The sequence below is a fragment of the Natator depressus genome, chromosome 12 (assembly GCF_965152275.1).
Source record: "Natator depressus isolate rNatDep1 chromosome 12, rNatDep2.hap1, whole genome shotgun sequence".
Taxonomy (NCBI): Eukaryota; Metazoa; Chordata; order Testudines; family Cheloniidae; genus Natator; species Natator depressus.
The window spans coordinates 23,307,894-23,328,448 of NC_134245.1; the positions used below are offsets into that span (position 1 = coordinate 23,307,894).

Here is a 20,555-nt window from a genome sequence, read left to right on the forward strand (position 1 = left end):
TCCAACCGAAGTCATGGCAAAACTCCCACAATCTCCAATAGAAGTAGGACTGGTGGCCCAGTGAGTTAATGAGAACCATGAAGGCCTCACCTATTTAGATCACAGATTCCCTTGAAATACCTTTAGTTTCTATGTTTGTACCATATAGAGAAGCTCACAAGAGAATACAATGGATGCAGAGGACACATACATGCCTTTATGACAGACTGCCTATAACCAAGTGTTTTGAAATTGTATATATATTCTGATATCTGCATGTGTGTGTTCACTAATATAAAGAAGATACACACACACTGGGAACTACTATTGATTTTCAGGAGTGTGGGGTGACCTCAGGTCTGTCAGGTTGTGCAGTAAAGCAGAGCTATAACCCACTTGCATTTGACTGCTGCAAAGTGACAATAGCTTGCCTTCCTGCAAGTCCCACTACCATTTTGGATTCGGAAGGGAGTCCCTGAGGCACCATATCAAGTTTAACATTTAGGAGGAATACATTCATCCTGTGTCCCCTCTCCAAAACAAGGGGCCAGACCCATCTGGTCTAGTTTACTCACTTCACCCTTCAAAACAAAATCCTCAGGCTAGCCCAGCACAGTCCATGCTGAGGCTACTGAAAGAGGCTTTATCCCTTACCCAAGCAGACAGAGCGCCTCACTGTGCCCAGTCTGCTTCTTCAGCATAAAGCAGCACAAGGAACAATAATATGAAGTCCCCTTTATACTCTGGCCTCTGCTACCTTAACCAACCCTCCCACTTCCTGGAATGAAGAGAGGGGATAGGAATTTGTCCCCTTTCATCCCCGTTCTAGTCTCCTCCCTCCAAGGACACACACTTACTCAGCTACCACCCACACCCCAATAAAATCTACCTGCTGTGCTTATAGCTATGAAGTGAACCAGTTACCTGAAAGTGACCTTTCTGACAAGCCAGATGAAGAGGTACAGCATGGTTAGTATTCTTTGCACTGATATTGGCACCGTGTTTCAACAAAAGGTAGACTAACTCAGGATGCCCATGCAGTGCAGCCACATGTAGTGGTGTAAAGCCATCCTGGTTTGTAACATTTACTCCAAGTCCATTAGCAGGGATTCTTGCAAGCTTCTGTTGGGAGAAAGAATAAAAACCACAGAAAACTGATCACAACACTTTCTACTCAGTAAAGAGCAGTTAAATACCTGCATAGCACATATGAAACAGGCAGACAGACATTACAAACACTATTGTCCAGGGAGTCTTATTTAAGACCTTCAGTGAGATACCTGGTAAAGCCAAGCAGTTGGGTGGCACTGGCATCAACAGCCCGAGCCCAGCCAAAAAACCCCACAGAGTCAGCCAATCAGATCGGAGCAAAAAAAGGCAAGTGGCACAGCAGGATAGTGCCCCCTGAAAACTGGCACCGGGGAATTATCGCCCTGCTGCCCCACCCCTAGAACTGGCCCTGAGCACTGGTGACGGATAATTGTCTTATTTTTCCCTTCCTTAAACAACATAGGTTACTATAGAGAAATTTCACAAAAAGATTTTTATTATTAGCAGGGACTGAAAACTGCTCAGTTTGACAGGTGATTTAAGAGATCCAGACTTGCATTAGTTGTTAGCTCTAGTGGGATATAGTATGCTATGACTGGTAGGAGTTAATGTTACACCTCACATTTGTTTTACACACTTGATTATAGAACTGAACACAGTCTACATTCTTAGAGACAGATATTACTTAGTCTACTTCCCTGCTATGAGAAGGTCCAGTTTTTGAGGGCTACAACTACAGCTAAAATTAATTCCAGTCCTATGGAAACAATCCATGGCACAATATGGTGTATACTAATAATTGCTATAGTCTTTGGGAAATCACAGACTTTGAGGAAATGGAATTCTGCAGATCTGCTAAACCTTATTGATCTGCATTCGTATGACAGCCCTTTAGGAAACAGTACCCTGACTGAGACAGAACAGTAGGAGGGGCTATATGGCATGAATTCCTTGGAGGCCGTCTATGGAAAAAGTCACTTGAGATCCAACTGGGATGTGGCCTACAGACTACTTAGAGAATGTCCTGTTCTACTGCTCTCTCAGACTGCATGGAAGCCAAAGTTTCACAATGGTAGTAAACCTTTCCCATTCTTCCTTATTCCCAACTGCAGTGTGTAGTTGCAAGATTACTTAACAAATGCCTTCTTATTTTTATTCAAGAGCCAGGTGGTCATTCCACAGTTACCAGTTAGCTAAACTAAAATGTCTCAAAGTCCTTGTTTCGGTAAGCAAGAGATTCCATCACTCAGTCACAATAATCATTTTTCCTTCTCAGTTGCAGATAATTAGCTTTCTATTTTCTTTAAATTATGAGCATTCCTTATTTCCACAAATGAGACCCAAAACATGTGTTCTAAGGAAACAGTTATCAGTATTTATGCATTCAATACTACTCCTCATTAGGAGGCATGGCAGTGGCTTCCAAGAAGGAACATGATTAATCCCATATCATAGCCCATTTCTCTCTCTGCTATATGATAAATAATGGGTAAGGGAGACAACAATTCTCCATAATTTTATTTAGCTCTTTAGTTTTTTAGATACAGTTTGAATGAAAGATATGATAAACAATAAAGTGGTCTTATAAGTATTGTATTGATATTTATGAGGACAGGAAATTTCCTGCTAAGATATTACCAAAGAATAAAATGTTCCGTGAGCCGAGAGGGCAAGTTATCAAGGGCCAAGATCAGTACAGAAATTGGCGAGGCCTAGAGTAGATAAGGGGGTAAAGGAAACAACTGGGAGGCCTAGAGCAGAGCTGATCTTTACCCTCACGTTTACGAAGTTACTCAGAACTTCCTGAAAACATGGACTGCAAATCCTGGACCAAAACAATACAAAAAGGGGGTGAAGAAGAAAATCCAAAAACACAAGTTTTCCACTCCTCCATCAGAAAGCAAAATGAGCTTCTGAACACTGATTCTCTATTCCAATCCTTTCCACAGCCTGATTATCAAGTACGGCAACTTCATCTCATAAGGTGATGAACTCTATTAAGATCTGTGCACATTTATTACAGGACTCTTGTGAGCAGAGACGCAGCTGTGCAGAAGAATAGGAATATTATTTCCCTGGGCTAAAAAAACCTAACTACAGGAATGCAAAAGTTATTCTGTCTACAGAACAGAAAAAAATTCCAACCTTTTGTATTGGCTCACATTTTGAGCACTGGCATAATGGGTGACAAAGCTCGGGAGTTACTGTATCGTCAGCTTCGTCTGCTTCTTCTACATCTTCCTCCATCCATTCCAAAAGATAGCGAACCTGGCATAAAAAGGAAATCCCACTTTATATTGCCCAAAATTTCTATCTCCTGATAATTAAAAACATGTACATGTTAATTTCACAAACACAGAATAAGTTAGAGAGCCTGAACGAGCCAACTCCCAACCTTGGCTCTCCTGCAGGCCAAATTTAAAAAAATTAATGTTACAGCTGACAAGGCAGCCAGCAGCAGTTCACCAAGTAACAATGAAGTAAATTATAAATGACTTCCTACTGCCTAATCAAGACTTCAGTGTTCACCTCTGCTTAAACCCTTTCAAATCCTTTTAGCTCGGATTGCTAAAGATTAGGCCAAAGTTTGTGCCAGTTCACGTCAACATGTCTTTGTTCATCATCTGCTTTTAAAAGTATAGAAGTGACAAGGATGACGAAGTTTAACCAGCATACAAACTGTGCAGGTGCAATACATTTTCTCCTCAGAGCTGTAACTTCTCATGAGCTGGATGCATTTCCTAAGCCTGGAAGAGCGACCTAAGTTTGTGTCTAAATAATATGATTCCTTCATTTGTAAGACACATTTCCACTGAAGACAATCTACAGAGTAATGCTGCACATAGTGAATATTCACTGAACATTAGTGTTACATGTAGTTGTAAATAACAAAAACACCATTAAGTAGTTCTTTTTTGTTTTTGTTTGTTTACAGAGAACCTCATTAACGCATTGTGGACCAATGAGATTTGGGGAATACCAAGTAATTGTATCTGTCTTAGGTACTTCGATCAAGCCCATTATTGTAGTATCCAACTTCCTCACAATCTTTTAATGTATTTATCCTCACAGCACCTGCGAGGAAGGGCAGTGCTAATATCCCCATTTTACAGATGGGGAACTGAAGCATGGAGAGATTAAGTAGCTTGCCCAAGGTCATACAGCTAGTCCATGGCCAAAGAGGGAATTAAATCCAGGTCTCCAAAATCCCAAGGTAGTGCCCCAAACAAATGGACAATTGTTCCTTTCCAGGTGTCAGGGCAGGGTTAAAGTAGTCAGAGCATCATGTTATCTTTGGCCTCACCCCAGCACTCAAGAACAGCCTGAAACAAGTAAGGGCACTTATTTGGTGCTGGTGCTCTTCCCCTCCAGCTGATGCATGGTGTAAGGGCTTCCAGGGCTCACGTAGCTCTTCTGGGGCTGCCACAGGAATGGAGAGGAACCTGTTCATTAGCTGCAGGATTATGGTAGCATGGAGAGTGCAAAGCTTTAATATGTGCCATCTTATTCCTCTCCTCTTAGGCAGCAGCATTTATAATAGAACAAATGCCTGTGTGCTGCTCCAGCACTAAAAGCCCCTGCAGGAGCATGTGAAAATGGAGGTTACTGCCTTATTGCTGAGGGGGAGAGTCTCTCACAGATCTGCCCTGTGCCTTCCAGCGAGCAGTGGTGTAGGGCAAAGACAGGGGGCAATGCCTCCCACCAACTGAAGACAGAAATAAGAGCATCTTTACTGGATTCCAGAGCGGGGCTTGATGCTGCAGGAGTGCACAGGCAATAGATCTCCAAGCTGCTGCTGAAGCAGAAGGGAGAGGGACAGCTTTTCTACAGGCTTCTTCCCTTTCACCCACTCAGTTCAATCCTGCAGGTGCCAGCAAGGTCTTCTCCTTACCCCCATGGTGGTTTAGCAAGCCACAAGAGCACAAACAGCCTGGCCTTGCCCCCAGGCAGAATCAGCTGGAAAGAGCACCAGGAGAAACAATGAGGGCCTTAAGCCTGTTTCAGGGTATTAAGTGCTGGGGGATAGAGATAGAAAAGGGATATGTTGTCCTCCCTGCCATCCCATGGAGAGTATGACTGCACCTGTATTCCCCTCCCTCTTCACAAGTAAGGTCTCACCTCTCTGAAAAGCAGTAAACTGCAAAGCTGAGAACTTCTCTTGGGTAAGTATGCAGTTGTAGAAGAGCAGATTAGCGAGGTTTTACTGTCCAGTGTATCTGTGCATGTCCAGCAATAGCTAAAAAGGGCAGTGTTTTGTCACTGCAGCACCCTGACCACAGGAAAACAATTTTCAGTACCCTAAATAGTTTCAGAATCTGCAAGGCTCTCACACTGCAGACCCTACTCTCCAACTCTGTACTGTCACAGAGTAACATAATCACCATCACAAACATAAGCCCAGTGATGAGCTGCCAAAATCTTAACAACCGGTACCCTCCTTACCCCACGAGGAGGTTGTGGCCCGCACCCGCCCCCCCGGGACTCCTGCCCCATCCAACCCCCAGCGTTCCTTGATGCCCCCCACTCCAAGGATCTCTGTCCCATCCACCCTCCTCCCCCGTCCCCTGACGGCCCCCAGAACTGAGGTCTCATGGGCCACCGTAGTGGGTGCCCACCCCGCCCTGCCCCTAAGAGCCAGAGGGACCTGCCGGGGGGGAGGTGGGGAGTTCCAGCGGTGCCTACCTGGGACAGCTCCAAGGAAGCATCCGGCAGGTCGCACTGGCTCCTAGGGGCGGGGGAGCATAGCAGGGGGGGAGCAGGGGGAGCAGCCACTCCACCCCACTGATCACATCAAAAGTGATGCCTTAGGGTGCAGAGTACCCACCAGCAGCTCCCCGCCCTGCGCCCGGCCCCAGCTCACCTCCGCTCCGCCTCCTCCCCTGAACGCCCCCCCCCCCGGCTTCCCGTGAATCAGCTGTTCGCGCAGGAAGCTTGGGAGGGCTGAGAAGCAGGTGGCGGCTTCGCACTCAGGCCCAGGGAGGCGGAGGCGGACCAGAGGTGAGCTGGGGCGGGGGGGGGGGCGCGAGGAGGGCTGCCCGCGCCGCAGCAGGTAACCCGGGGGCGGGGGGTGGCATGCAGGGGAACTGCTCCCCGCCCCAGCTCACCTCCGCCTCAGCCTCCCTGGGCCTGAGCATGAAGCTGTCGCTTGCTTCTCAGCCCTCCCCGGCTTCCCGCGCGAACAGCTGATTCACGTGAAACTGGGGGCGGGGTAGGGGGCGGAGAAGCAGAGCAGGGCAGCGCATTCAGGGGAGGAGGTGGAGCGGAGGTGAGCTGGGGCCGGGAGCTGCTGGTGGGTGCTCTGCAACCACCAAATTTTCCCCGTGGGTGCTCCAGCCCCAGAGCACCCACGGAGTCGGCACCTAAGGCGCCACTTTTGGCCAGTTGTTAAATTTAGAAGCCCTTTTAGAACCAGTTGTCCCTCGCTGGACAACCGGTTCTAAAGGGCTTCTAAATTTAACAACCAGTTCCTGCGAACTGGTTCCAGCTCACCACTGCATAAGCCTCTCCCCGCATTAAAGCTTTCGAAATGCTAATGCTGAGATTTGAATTTATGTCTCACCAAAACTTTGAAACATGCTACCCAAGCATATCTGTTTCCAATTACAATGGATTAACCAAGGATTTTGGTCAAAACATTAAATGCACTTTAAAATAGACACACAGATTAAGTATCTCATGAAGCTGTTATAATCGAATCTTGCTAATTAATGTATGTCACTTCACAGCTTCTTTACATTTCTGAGTGAGATGCAACCCAGAAAAGCAACCAATACTGCACTCCTGGACTAAAGAGCTCCGTTTTGCAAGTCTGCTAGCTCCCTGGAGACCCATAATATTTATTTATTCTGTAGCAGATTCTCTTTCTGAAGTATACTATAAAACACATTCTACTAGGACACACAAGAACAGGCAATGACAAGCAATACTAGAAGTTAATGTCAGGAGTAATTACACATTATGTGTTTCAAAGAACCAACTGACTTTACCACAGCGTGGCCTGAATAAGCCTGCCTTTGTCAGACAAAACGCTCACTGACTTCATTTCCTATTTGCCTCAGTAAAGAGCTAGCCCTAAATGCATAAACATACCAACATCCCTCAACCCAGATAATCACCCATGTAAAATATTTGCCACATTTTAAACATCAGAAATAATGCAAATTTATTTCAGAGACGTTCTTTAAGGTGATCTTTCAAATAGGCAGACCCAAAGCCACTGAGGGTTTTATAGGTAAAACCAACAGCTTAAAGTCCACCTGGAAACCAGTAAGTACCAATATAGGTCCCCTAGCACTGGCTCTTAACGAAATATACCATTTAAGAAAGCAGGCTGCTGCATTTTGCACCAGCTTCAGTTTCCATATTGAATTGTTCTGTAACAGGGTCTGCATTAGAGAGAAAATGTTGTAATCCCCTGGCCAGATGCTGATAGTGTGAAGCTACTATGGTCCCTACTAAACTAATTCTTTGAAGACTACTGAGGATCTATCACACTGTCCAAGTTGCCATTTAGGGCAACTGACAGCGGACAAATACCCTCAAAGGGGCCAGTATTGTCCCATATTCTCTAACTCCTTCCCTCAAGCTACTATCACCAATTCAAACTCATCTGGACCAAATTTTAGCCGTCATGCCTGTCTCAAAACAGACATTAGTTAAGGCACTCATCTGTGTCATCCAGGTTGGTCAAGGAAGATTTAAAACTGAATGTAATCCACATTCTGAAAACAGTGCACTCCGTGCCCACTCCCTTATCCCCCAAACAGCCCCATTTATAAGTTGAGTAAGAGGGATAAGGAAGTAGAACCTGCAAATCCCACAACTGAGACTCCTTGGGGAAATAACAAGTGGGGTCCCGCAGGGATCAGTTCTGGGTCTGGTTCTGTTCAGTATCTTCATCAATAATTTAGATAATAACATACAGAGTACACTTATAAAGTTTGCGAATGATACAAAGCTGGGAGTGGTTGAAAGTGCTTTGGAAGATAGGATTATAATTCAAAATGATCTGGACAAACTGGAAAAATGGTTTGAAGTAAATAGGATGAAATTAAATAAGGACAAATGCAAAGTAGTCCACTTAGGGAGGAACAATCAGTTGCACTCATACAAAATGGGAAATGACTACCTAGGAAGGAGTACTGCGGAAAGAGGTCTGGGGGTCATAGTGGACCACAAGCTAAATATGAGTCAACAGTGTAACACTGTTGCAAAAAAGCGAACATCATTCTGGGATGTATTAGCAGGAGTCTTGTAAGCAAGGCATGAGTGTGACATTCTATACCTTGGGGGAGCATCCTGTAATCCCCATATTCCTCATTTTTATATAATCATGATCTTACATATAAAGCATGCCTTGTAAGATATCAAGGGAAAGCTTATGATCTGCTGAAAGTCATTTCTCTATCCATATATGTATATCATTAATGCATATGAAGTTATGAGAATTGTGTTGTATGGTTGTCACTAAAACATGATGTAAGTTGGGGAATCAGCCAGATATTAGCTCCCTTGAGGCAAGAGCAAGGAAAGTAACCAACACCCGAGTAGGGTGTCAAACAACCCATCAACAGCCATTGTCCAGCAAGGAAGCTACAATTCAATGACTCACCTGCATGAGGCCATACCAGGGGAATTGCTCAACCTTGCCTGGAGACAAGAAGTAATTCTTCCACTCTACTTCGCACTGATTAGGCCTCAACTGGAGTATTGTGTCCAGTTCTGGGCGCCACATTTCAGGAGGGATGTGGACAAATAGGAGAAAGTCCAGAGAAGAGCAACAAAAATTATTAAAGGTCTAGAAAACATGACCTATGATGGAAGATTGAAAAAATTGAGTTTGTTTAGCCTGGAAAAGAGAAGATTGAGAGGGGACATGATAACAGTTTTCAAGTACAAAAAAGGTTGTTACAAGGAGGAGGAAGAAAAATTGTTCTTCTTAACCTCTGACGATAGGACAAGGCTTAAATTGCAGCAAGGGAGGTTTAGGTTGGACATTAGGAAAAACTTCCTTTCAGGGTGGTTAAGCACTGGAATAAATTGCCTAGGGAGGTTGTGGAGTCTCCATCATTAGAGATTTTTAAGAGTAAGTTAGACAAACACCTGTCAGGGACGGTCTAGATAATACTTAGTCTTTCCATGAGTGCAGGGGACTGGACTAGATGACATCTCGAGGTCCCTTCCAGTTCTATGATTCTATGAAACGGGCAGCTGTTAGTTAACACCCATTGGAACCTCTCATAGAGAAAAGAACAAAGCTGCTGAAAAGCACCATTTACTCCTGCTAAGGTTTGTGGAAAAATCAACACTCTTCCATGATCAATAGAACTGAAGGCTTCTAACAGGTCTGAAAACTGACAGGTCTTCTAATACCAGCAGGACACATGATCTTCATCCACGACGCAGTCAGTCAGATGCTGTACTAAAGTCAGGTCTGGTCCTAGAGCAAAGGGAGATCTGAAGTATCCACATATGGAGTGAATTATTTTACCACAAGCTTCTCAGCAGACTTACTCAGAAATGAAAGACTGATAATCATCATTCACGGCAAGCAGTGGTTTCTTGAGCAAAAACCACACAAACATTTCCTTCAAAGTGTTTGGTAGCAAGCATTCTCTAATACAACTCTTAGCAATCTACACCAATAATAGACACAGCCTACACCCTACAGAAAGGACATAAAGATCTGATGTTTAATCAAAAGCATAGGTCGTGGCATGAAGCTCTCCCCAACAACTCCAGTACCTCAGAAAGCAACATTAGACATAAAACAGTCATTTCTGTGAGGGTTTTCTCCCAGCTACCTTCCTGCAAAAAAAACCTGACCACCAAACAGCTTGCCAAAAATGAAATTACTTTTATCTACAAAATAAGAAGAAGTTTCCTTCCAAAGAACCAGACACTGAGGGCGTGTCTACACTTACCTCCAGAGTGATCGATCCAGCGGGGGGTCAATTTATCGCATCTAGTGAAGATGCGATAAATTGACCGCCAAGCACTCTCCCGTCGACTCCGGTACTCCACCGGAGGGAGAAGCGTAGGCGGAGTCGACGGGGGAGCGGCAGCAGTCGATCTACCGCAGTAAAGACGCTATTTTTGTAGCTGAAGTTGAGTAACTTAGACCGACTTAGCTTGGCCCCCTTCTGCCTCCCCCCAGTGTAAACCAGGCCTGAGAAAAGACACTCTGGATTAACCAGGCTATGTATAGCCCAAACAAATGTGCTGTCTAAGATTTTGCAGATGCTATGATGGAGGCAAAGAACTGTTTATTTGTGGCTTCCTGCACAACCACAGCATAACAATTTTTAAAATCTTTAGGCTCCTTAGGATTTGTTTAAAAATTTGCTCTTGCAAAGCTCAGCTAGCAGTCACAGCAGAAATCTACAACAGTGCTAATGACTCTACTGCTGCTTCTGTTCCTATGGAAACAGGCTTCAGATTGTCAAGAACAAGATAAGGGCTTTAAAATAATCACATTTTTTAACAGATACCCACAGTTGGAACCTGTGCCAGCCAGCCAGACAACTCCTTTCATAATGAAAAGTTTTACAAGAGGACATACAGCAATTCCATTCAGCAACTGTAGTAAGTGAAGCCACAAGGTATAAGCTCAAGAGATTTGTCATCAGAATGCAGAGAAGGCACTTCTCTGTATGCTGCATTGTCAAATACTGGTTCATCAGTGTTGGAACTCAGTCTTTCCAGCTGAAATCTCGGTAATTTGTTTCATTTGTCTTAAATATTTTTCTCATATGCTTTAGGCTTTGGCAAAACTAGTGAAAAAAAATCACTTGTGCAAATTAATGTGAAATTGTGCACGTTTACTTTATTCTTTTATACAGACTTAATCACGAAGAAGGTAAATACTCCCATTTTATGGATGAGACACTGAGGGTCAGGCAACTCACTTGAGTTTCCCAAGACCACACAACATATCAGTGTCTGAACCACAGTAAGACTCAGGCCTCAGATTTCTAATGCAGTAGACAACAGCGCTGAACCTTCTGCTTTACTGTTTAACTCCCTCAGGAACATCCGGTAGTTGTGAAGCATTCAACACAAACACGCTTTGTACAGTCTACCATCTTTATGATCTTTACATTCAGTCACAGCACAGGATAGCAGCGCTCATACAAAACAATAAAACATTCTAAACACAACGTCCCTCACTAGCTTACCCTTCCCTTAGGAGTCCACGAGGGATCATTTGTGTTCTGTCAACCAGGTAGGCAGGGTCCTCTGCCCCCTTGCCTACCCTGCCCCTGCAGCAGCGTCCCTACTCTTAATCTGGTGCAAAATGGCTCTCCCACAGTCCTTTCATAAGATTCCTGCTGGGGTCACCTGCTTCCTTTGACAGGTTTCAGAGTAACAGCCATGTTAGTCTGTATTCATAAAAAGAAAAAAGAAAAGGAGTACTTGTGGCACCTTAGAGACTAACCAGTTTATTTGAGCATGAGCTTTCGTGAGCTACAGCTCACTTCATCGGATGCATAGCATATCGTGGAAACTGCAGAAGACATTATATACACACAGAGACCATGAAACAAAACTTCCTCCCACCCCACTCTCCTGCTGGTAACAGTTTATCTAAAGTGATCATCAAGGAGGGCCATTTCCAGCACAAATCCAGGTTTTCTCACCCTTCCCCCCCCCCCCAAAGACACACATACAAACTCACTCTCCTGCTGGTAATAGCCCATCCCTCTTTGAAACCTCTCTTTATAATGCGCATGATAATCAAGGAGGGTCATTTCCAGCACTAATCCAGGTGTTCTCACCCCCCCACACACACCCCCCTCCAAAAACCACACACACAAACTCACTCTCCTGCTGGCAATAGTTCATCTTACAATGTGCACAGCAATAATCCAAGTTTAACCAGAACGTCTTGGGGGGGGTTTGTAGGAAAAAAACAAGGGGAGATAGGCTACCTTGCATAATGACTTAGCCACTCCCAGTCTCTATTCAAGCCCAAATTAATAGTATCCAATTTGCAAATGAATTCCAATTCAGCAGTTTCTCGCTGGAGTCTGGATTTGAAGGTTTTTGCTTTAAGATAGCGACCCTCATGTCTGTGATTGCGTGACCAGAGAGATTGAAGTGTTCTCCGACTGGTTTATGAATGTTATAATTCTTAACATCTGATTTGTGTCCATTTATTCTTTTACGTAGAGACTGTCCAAAACTGTTTTTTGTTTTTTTCCTACAAACCCCCCCCCAAGACGTTCTGGTTAAACTTGGATTATTGCTGTGCACATTGTAAGATGAGCTATTGCCAGCAGGAGAGTGAGTTTGTGTGTGTGGTTTTTGGAGGGGGGTGTGTGTGGGGGGGGTGAGAACACCTGGATTAGTGCTGGAAATGACCCACCTTGATTATCATGTGCATTATAAAGAGAGGTTTCAAAGAGGGATGGGCTATTACCAGCAGGAGAGTGAGTTTGTATGTGTGTCTGGGGGGGGGGGGGGGGAAGGGTGAGAAAACCTGGATTTGTGCTGGAAATGGCCCTCCTTGATGATCACTTTAGATAAGCTGTTACCAGCAGGAGAGTGGGGTGGGAGGAAGTTTTGTTTCATGGTCTCTGTGTGTATATAATGTCTTCTGCAGTTTCCACGATATGCTATGCATCCGATGAAGTGAGCTGTAGCTCACGAAAGCTCATGCTCAAATAAACTGGTTAGTCTCTAAGGTGCCACAAGTACTCCTTTTCTTTTTTCTGCTTCCTTTGGTCTCTGCCTGGTAAATTTCCATTACTTACAACCCTATCCTCCCTTCAGACCAGAGGAGGAAGTAGCTTCTCCCAGCAAGAGCAAACCCTCTGTCCCAAGGTATTTGACAGTAAATAGAAAAACACTGAATGTTGATCATTCACCATTGTCTCTGGCCTGGCAGAGAGACATGACAAAACCTTGCTAACTCAGAGTGGATCCACATACATATAAGCTTTCCATGGCACACTAATTTCATGATACAATTTTGTAAAAACATCTCCGATTCAGAAGCAGTACAGACAAGACCCCTAAATCATCACAAGTGCCTCCATGACAAGACACTTCGGCAGCATTTTTGAAAGTGGCCTCCTCTTATTACACATGGCTGAGTTTTTGAATGCCCAGCCTGAGACACGTGGGGCCTGATTTTCAGCATTGAGCAACCATAACTCCAACTGAAGTCAATGGGAACTGCAGGCATTCCACACCTTCGGGGAAAAAATTCAAACTCACAGGGGTCTGAAGTTGGGCATCCAAAATAAAAGGCCATTTGTAGAAATATGGGACTTAGCCTCTCTGCGTCTCAGGTTGCCCATTTGTAAAACAGGGCAACAATATTTACTCTATGTGACCCTGAGAATAAACAGGATATAAGATGTCCCCAGCCCCAGGCAAGTGGGTATTACTATCCCATTTTACAGATTAGGAAATAGTCTCACAAAGTTAAAATGCCTAACCATAGGAGGCAGTAAGGACTAGACATAGCTCTAGCAATCAGCTAACCTGTATTCTAATCTTACTTCTGACAATGACTTGCTGGGTGACCTTGAACTAATCAATAAGGTCAGGTGTCTCTATGTGTAAATGTGGATTTTACATGTTTACTTAACTAATGAGTGTACAGTATTACCAATGGTTCTTTCCTTTTCTTAATCAGCTAGTAGGTAAACTTATACCTACCACCTGACTGGTATAGAAGACACTAGAGAATCAACTACATACTATATATTATATTCAGACAGATGACTGTATGATGCCATATCAACATATCTGTTAATCCTGGTATGTGTTACCCAATGGGAATTTTTAGAAAGATTCATTATGTACATACTGTACATAAACCCAGTATACCATATACTCTGTTACAGGGTTTCCACAATCTTCTGTTTTATGATGAGTATTAAAAAAACTACAACAAAAACCCATGTATACCCCCAAATTTAGAGCTCTAATTTTTTTTAAATGTCAGCTGCCATTTTTCAGTAAAATATCTTCAAAAGTACCATAATTTTCAAGTATTTCAGAAGAAAAGAAGGAAATTGCTACAGTAGCTCAAATGTATCAAGACAGACAGTAAGTAATGCAAATTATAGGATATAAACGTTCATGTTCATATTGCTGTAGATGTCGGCTCTTTATTGGAAGTGAAGTACAAAAGTCAAAATATACCCAAATTGTGTACTATTTAAACCCATTTTTACTCTGTACTTGCTAATGACATACAAATGCCAACTTAACTTTTTATTTATGGTCTCTGCTATTGCCAAAAACACTAAATAAGAAAAGCCAGACTTCCATCCTACAGTATGTGCACATGCCCAAATATGTTATATATGTATTATGTATACACTGTGAACAGGGAGTGCTTAAAATCAGCAAGTTGAAACTTTCTGTTTAGATTGATTTGGAGCTTTGATCCGTCTCTACTAAAGGTGCTGGCAACTTAGAGTTTGCCAACTTCAAACTTTCATAATTGCTATAACATATGAAGGGAAACTGAGTTGTGAACTTTCTTGAAGTCTGAGCTCTTTGCACATGCGAAGTGGGGTAATGTGCACATTTTTAAAGTGTTGGCTTTAATTCACAAGGAAGAACAGTGTAAATAAATTACTCAGAATAAAAAAAAACAGAAGATGGAATATAACATAGAAAAAAACCCACAATATCCTAATAATGTGGCACCCAAAAGAACTCCAAAACCTATAAGCCTTATTTATAGAGATGGAGACACAAACCTGTGGAGCAGCAAAAACAACAAGGATTCAGAAAACACAGAAGAAAGGAAAACAGTAATACAGGAACAGTGACTTTGCCATATTTTCCTCTCACTGATACTGGAATAAATCTGAAGAAACTCTACTGAAGTCCACAGAGATACACCAGATCAAAACTAGCATAAGCAAAAGGAGAATCAGACACTGTTTTTCTCTGGGATTCACAAGTGTCCCAATTTCACCAGTGGTAAGCAACTCTGAAATCTGGAGGCCTGCCACCTAGATTATAGTTTGGTGCTACAAAAATAATTGGATCAAAGCAGTTTCTAATATGCATTTATTTAGTGCCCTGAAAGTAGGTCTATCTGAGCTGGAAGACATTTCTTGCTTTGGGCTGGAGTGCTACTAAGCACATTTGAGGAATGTTCTAAATGAAGTAAGCATAGGATACATCAGCTTGGAGTTTGTTTTATTTTTAAAATCACAAGGGCACCAAATAAAAGAATAAAACTAAGATATTTCAAATCAATGAATAAAGAGGAGCATGTTTAAAAGAATTATATCCATAGTTTTCTCCTTTAACAAACAATATTTTGTATTTGCTCAGATCTAAATTATTCTCTAGAGCACCAAGTAATTTCAAATTATTGACTTAAAAATATTGTTAGCTGAGTACTTTTGGAAAGTGAAATGAATATTCACAGCAGCATAAGTTAATCAGCACTTGAGTCATAGTTTTTTTAAATGAAATTGACTATGCATTCCCCATTCAGTGTTATGTGTAAACAGCTTCCTCAACTTCAGCAGGATAGCTGGGAATTCAGTACTCTACATCAAGTCATTCTAAGAACTTACCATTTCCAGATCTCCATCAGCAACTGCTCTTAAGAGTTTTTCTATCTGTATATAAAATCAGAAAAGGGAATTTTAGTTGCTTTGGTAATACTGGTATTAAACTGTACTCTGAAAATCCAGTGTCCTTTATTAACCTCCTAATCTGATGCTGAAGGATTACAGCTGGCCCATTTCAGATATGTTGATAAAGTTATAAAGGAAAACGTTATTAACTTATGAAATACAAAAGCTGTATAAGGCTATAGAGCCATTCAATGATTTTTGAATTGCGCAGCAGAAGATAATCATCTAAATATAGAACACATATGGTGCATATGTAAATAAGCTCATGCTAGTTAATACAGCAAATACATTTTTCAACCTCACCAGCAATTATGCGTGTACCTTTATTTAGGATCCAGCATTACAAAAGAAATAAAAGCTCTTAAAGGCATGTAGCTCCCCATGGATGATGCTACTGTTTTGGGCTCTTGCTAGGCTGGTAGTTGATGCCAAAAGGGGTCCCTTTTATTTTCTTTTTTAAATAGTAGTTTGAGTCAAAACATGTTTTGCACTTTTACATCTGCATATTAGTGGTTTGTAGTAGTTGTAAGTTCTACTCTACTTCAGTGTTAAAATAAACATTGTCAAATTGGACCCAAAATCTAAATTTATTCTAAGTATGGAGTTTGCTTTTTTTAAAATAATTAAAACTTACTATGACATCACTGAAAAGGTATAAAAACATGCAGTATTTTTGCTGCACCTGGAAAAGCATGTTAAAAGGTCTCTGATGATCCAGTATATCAGCATTTAACGAATATTCATAGGGTTGTGCTATCACCAGTGATACTAGTGTATAAAAAGATGTTTCAGCATAAGATACTGTGGCAGTTGACCTCATTTCTAAGTAATGGCAAGATTAACATTTCAGCTTCTATCTAGAAATTTCTACATTCCACATCACTGGTAGTATCTGAGCACATTCAAAAGACAGACAGACACATTCCTTTGCCAGATAGAAAGGGAGTAACTGAGGGTGAACAAAACATTTTCAATTTCCAAAGTTCCAAAGAACATTCTGCAATTAATGGAGAGGTCTGCTTTAAAATTATTCATTCAAGTATTTTTGAAGGCACATTAGCAGTCCTATGATGAACACAAAATAAATAAATTAATCACTAAAAACAAGTCTCCTGTCCCTGTTATTAATACCAACTTAGATGATGAAAACTGAATTTACTTTTCAACATTACACCGCCTGGATCATGATGATAAACGCCTGAGATTTATGTTTTTTGTTTACATTTGTATTGCATTCAGCTTGGACAAAGAAACAGACTAACTGGTTTTCATGTTTTGGTTCTCATGCATTAGCTCAGTATTTCAGTGCTGGAGTTGCAAAAACCAAAAATCTTTTTTTTTGTAATTTAAAAAAAATATGAATATATAATTATATATTCCAACAAATTTATTACAAAACCTACATTTTGGGCATAAACTACCTAATATCGCTAAATAATTTCCAGATGAAAATACATAATTTATTGTTTTCTGTCCCATACAAAATTAAAGATGACTTCTGGTTTGGATAAACAGAACTGCTACATAGGCCCAGATCCTGCAATTGGACCTGCATGAGTGGACCAAATAAATAGGGGAGCAAGTGAATTCAATGGGATTCTATGGGGACTCAAGAATCTCCCAGTAAGGATCAAAATGTAGGACTAGGGTCTTAGTTCTTTCTCTGACTTATTTTGGAAGCTTTAGTCTTAGGTTTCTTTTCTCTACCAATAAAGTAAGAAAGAAATAATCAGTTGGAGAGGAAAGTATTGTTTATTGGGATAATCTCTTTCTCCAGGCTTTTGGGGAGGAGATTGGAATAGGAGCCTTGAGGGCAAGGGACTCTGAGGCTAGAGTGGTTCATGGGTTCCACTCCCCTGGTTTTCATCCTGGTTTTGGGGAGGTTGCTAAAATTAATTTTGTTAGATTACCATATTTCTAATATATGGTAAAAGCAATCCAGGGATAGGCAATATATGTTTGTATAAATCTACAATAAAACAAATCAAATCAAATCAGGGAGGTCTGTACTTTCCATAATGTTCCCCTTTCCCTATCTCTTCCCAATTACTCTCACAAAACCGAACACCCTTGGCTCTCCTCCCAGGCCCCGCCCACTATATACCCCCATCCCTCTGTTGCTCGCTCTCCACACCCTCACTCACTCATTTTCACCAGGCTGGCTCAGGGGTGTGAGAGAGGGTGAGGGCTCTGGCTGGGGATGTGGGCTCTGGGGTGGAGCCAGGGATGAGGGGTTTGGGGTGCAGGAGGGGGCTCTGGGGTGGAGCCGAGGGGTTCGGCGTATGGGAGGGGGCTCTGGGCTGAGGGAGGGGGTTGGAGTGTGGGAGGGGGTACGGGCTCTGAGCTGGGGGTGCAGGGTCTGAGGTGGGGCTGGGGATGAGGGGTTTGGGATGTAGGAGGGTGCTCCGGGCTGGAACTAGGGGGTTTGGAGTGTATGAGAGAGCTCCAGGCTGGGACCGAGGGGTTCAGAGGACAGGAGGGGGATTAGGGCTGGGGCAGGGAGTTGGGGTATGGGAGGGGGGTGAGGGCTCTGGCTGGTGGTGGGGGCTCTGGGGTGGGGCTGGGGATGAAGGAGGGTGTTCCAGCTGGGACTGAGGAGTTCGGGGGGGCGAGAGGGAGATCAGGGCTGGGGCAGGGGGTAGGCTCTGGGGTGGGACTGGGGATGAAGGATTTGGGATGTAGGAGGGTTCAGAGTGTGGGAGGGGCTCCAGGCTGGGGCAGAGGGTTGGGATGGGGGTGGGAGGGTGAGGGCTCCGGCTGGGGATCTGGGCTCTAGGGATGAGGGGTTTGGGGTGCAGGAGGGTGCTCCGGGCTGGGACCGATGGGTTTGGGGGGGTGAGAGGGGGATCAGGGCTGGTGCAGGGGGTTGTGGCGCGGGAGGGGATCGGGGTGCAGGCTCCAGACGGCGCTTACCTCAAGCAGCTCTCGGAAGCAGCAGCATGTCCCCCCTCCGGCTCCTACGCTGAGGCACAGCCAAGCAGCTCTGTGTGCTGCCCCATCTGCAGGCTCTCCCCGCCCCCAGAGCTCCCACTGGCCACAGTTCCTGGCCAGTGGGAGCTTCAGAGTGGTGCTTGGGGTGGGGGCAGCGTGCAGAGTCCCCTGGCTGTCCCTATGCATAGGAGCCAGAGGGGGGGACATGCCACTGCTTCCGGGAGCTATAGGGAGCCTGCCTTAGCCCCGCTGCACTGCCGACTGGACTATTAACAGCCAGGTCAGTGGTGCTGACCGGAACCGCCAGGGCCCCTTTTCAACCGGGCATTCCAATCTAAAACCGGACACCTGGCAACCCTATCCCCAATCCACCAATCAGGTGCTGCTGTTTGGGAAATGGAACAGACTGCAACTTTACTATAGGAAATTGACACTTGAAAGCTCTAGAGATATTATGCCTATTGAAGCAGTGCAACTGCACAGGGCTCTTCCGGAAGCTCCCACACAACACAGTAGCCAACAGCAGTAGCTCACAGCATAGCTTGAATGCCTTAAGGCAGAGCTACATTAGCAAACTTTTCAGCCATCATTCAATACCAGTGTGGCTCCACCAGCTGTAGCAACTGTGGAAGTCAGAGTAGACAGGGCTCTGCCATTTTACCATCATATTGCCTAACACTGTAGACTAGGGCAGTGGTTCTCAATCTTTCCAGACTACTGTACCCCTTTCAGGAGCCTGATTTGTCTTGAGTATCCCCAGTTTCACCTCATTTAAAAATTACTTGCTTAGAAAATCAGACATAAAAATACAAAAGTGTCACAACACACTGTTACTGAAAAATTGCTGACCTTCTCATTTTTACTATATAATTATAAAATAAATCGATTGGAATATAAATATTGTACTTATATTTCAGTGTGATACTTGAGCCTGTTTTTCACTGGTGAGTCTTGTCTGAATCCCAAGCCCTGCTGCCCAGGGCTGAAGCAGGTAACTTAACTTTACAGGTGGCCCCCATGGCATGGAGCCCCGGGCAATTGCCCCGCATGCCACCTCCTAATGTCGGCCCTGCACTTGTGACCCCCCCCAAAAATACATCCCATGACCACCCTGGGGGCTGCATCCCCCAGATTGAGAAACACTTATCTAGATGAATTGAGTACCCCCTGGAAGATCTCTACGTACCCCTGGTTGAGAACCACTGGGCTAGGAGACTTACTATAGTGTAGAAAAGGCTTTTCTTTTCCTCCCTGCTCTCCATTTAGAATGCTATGCTTTGCCTTCACTCCCTTGGTGCCCTGGACTATATGCTGTAAAACCTCAATTGTCAAGGGAGGTTTACCACAATCTTGGGATTGTCACAGTCAGCAGGGATGTCCTGGGCATGTAGAAATGCGGCATCTACTCAAAGATGAAGAGGGACTTGGATGGGGACTTGTACATATTACCTTGCATATTGTTACATTAAACCTGTGTCCAACTCTGCCAGAGAGATCAAAACAAGGTCATGACTATTGTCAGAGTCTGATTTTATAGCTTACAGCCTTCCTGTAATAGAATGGGATAGTAGGCATACACAGCTCTGTGATCAACTCTCTGTTAAAACACTCACATCCTTATGCATCCAAGAACTCACGGGAGTTTAACCTAGTCAGAGGAACCTAGCCATTTGTTGTGTAGCTTATGCATGATTCATGAATGGTTATAAAAAAGTCTGGCACCCCTCCAGGTTGTTCTCTCCTCAATGGAAGAACTGTACATTCCTTTGCATGCAAGCTCACAAGATGCAGAATTCCACATGACAAAGTCTGCTTCCGCTTCACCCACTTACTTGCTATATTGTTCCATTGCCAGAGGGCAAAACAGTTATTGTAAGATCCTCAGGAGAGAAATTTCCTAAATTATTTGCCCATCTCTTTACTAATGGTTCTTTTCCATGGTGCCAGTAAGTCATGGCAAGTCATTTGTGTAGA

The 20,555-nt window shown here is 43.5% G+C and overlaps 1 protein-coding gene across 1 annotated transcript in view; it reads right to left on the reverse strand.

Moving 5' to 3' along the window:
* The window catches only part of ANKRD27 (ankyrin repeat domain 27), a 79,283-nt gene that overhangs the window by 22,427 nt on the left and 36,301 nt on the right, over positions 1–20,555 (reverse strand). The window contains exons 21-23 of the mRNA XM_074968710.1: positions 15,588–15,632; positions 3,175–3,297; positions 904–1,101 (exon numbers count right to left, since the gene is read on the reverse strand). Coding sequence (XP_074824811.1) covers positions 904–1,101; positions 3,175–3,297; positions 15,588–15,632 — 366 coding nt within the window. The remainder of the gene's footprint in view (positions 1–903; positions 1,102–3,174; positions 3,298–15,587; positions 15,633–20,555) is intronic.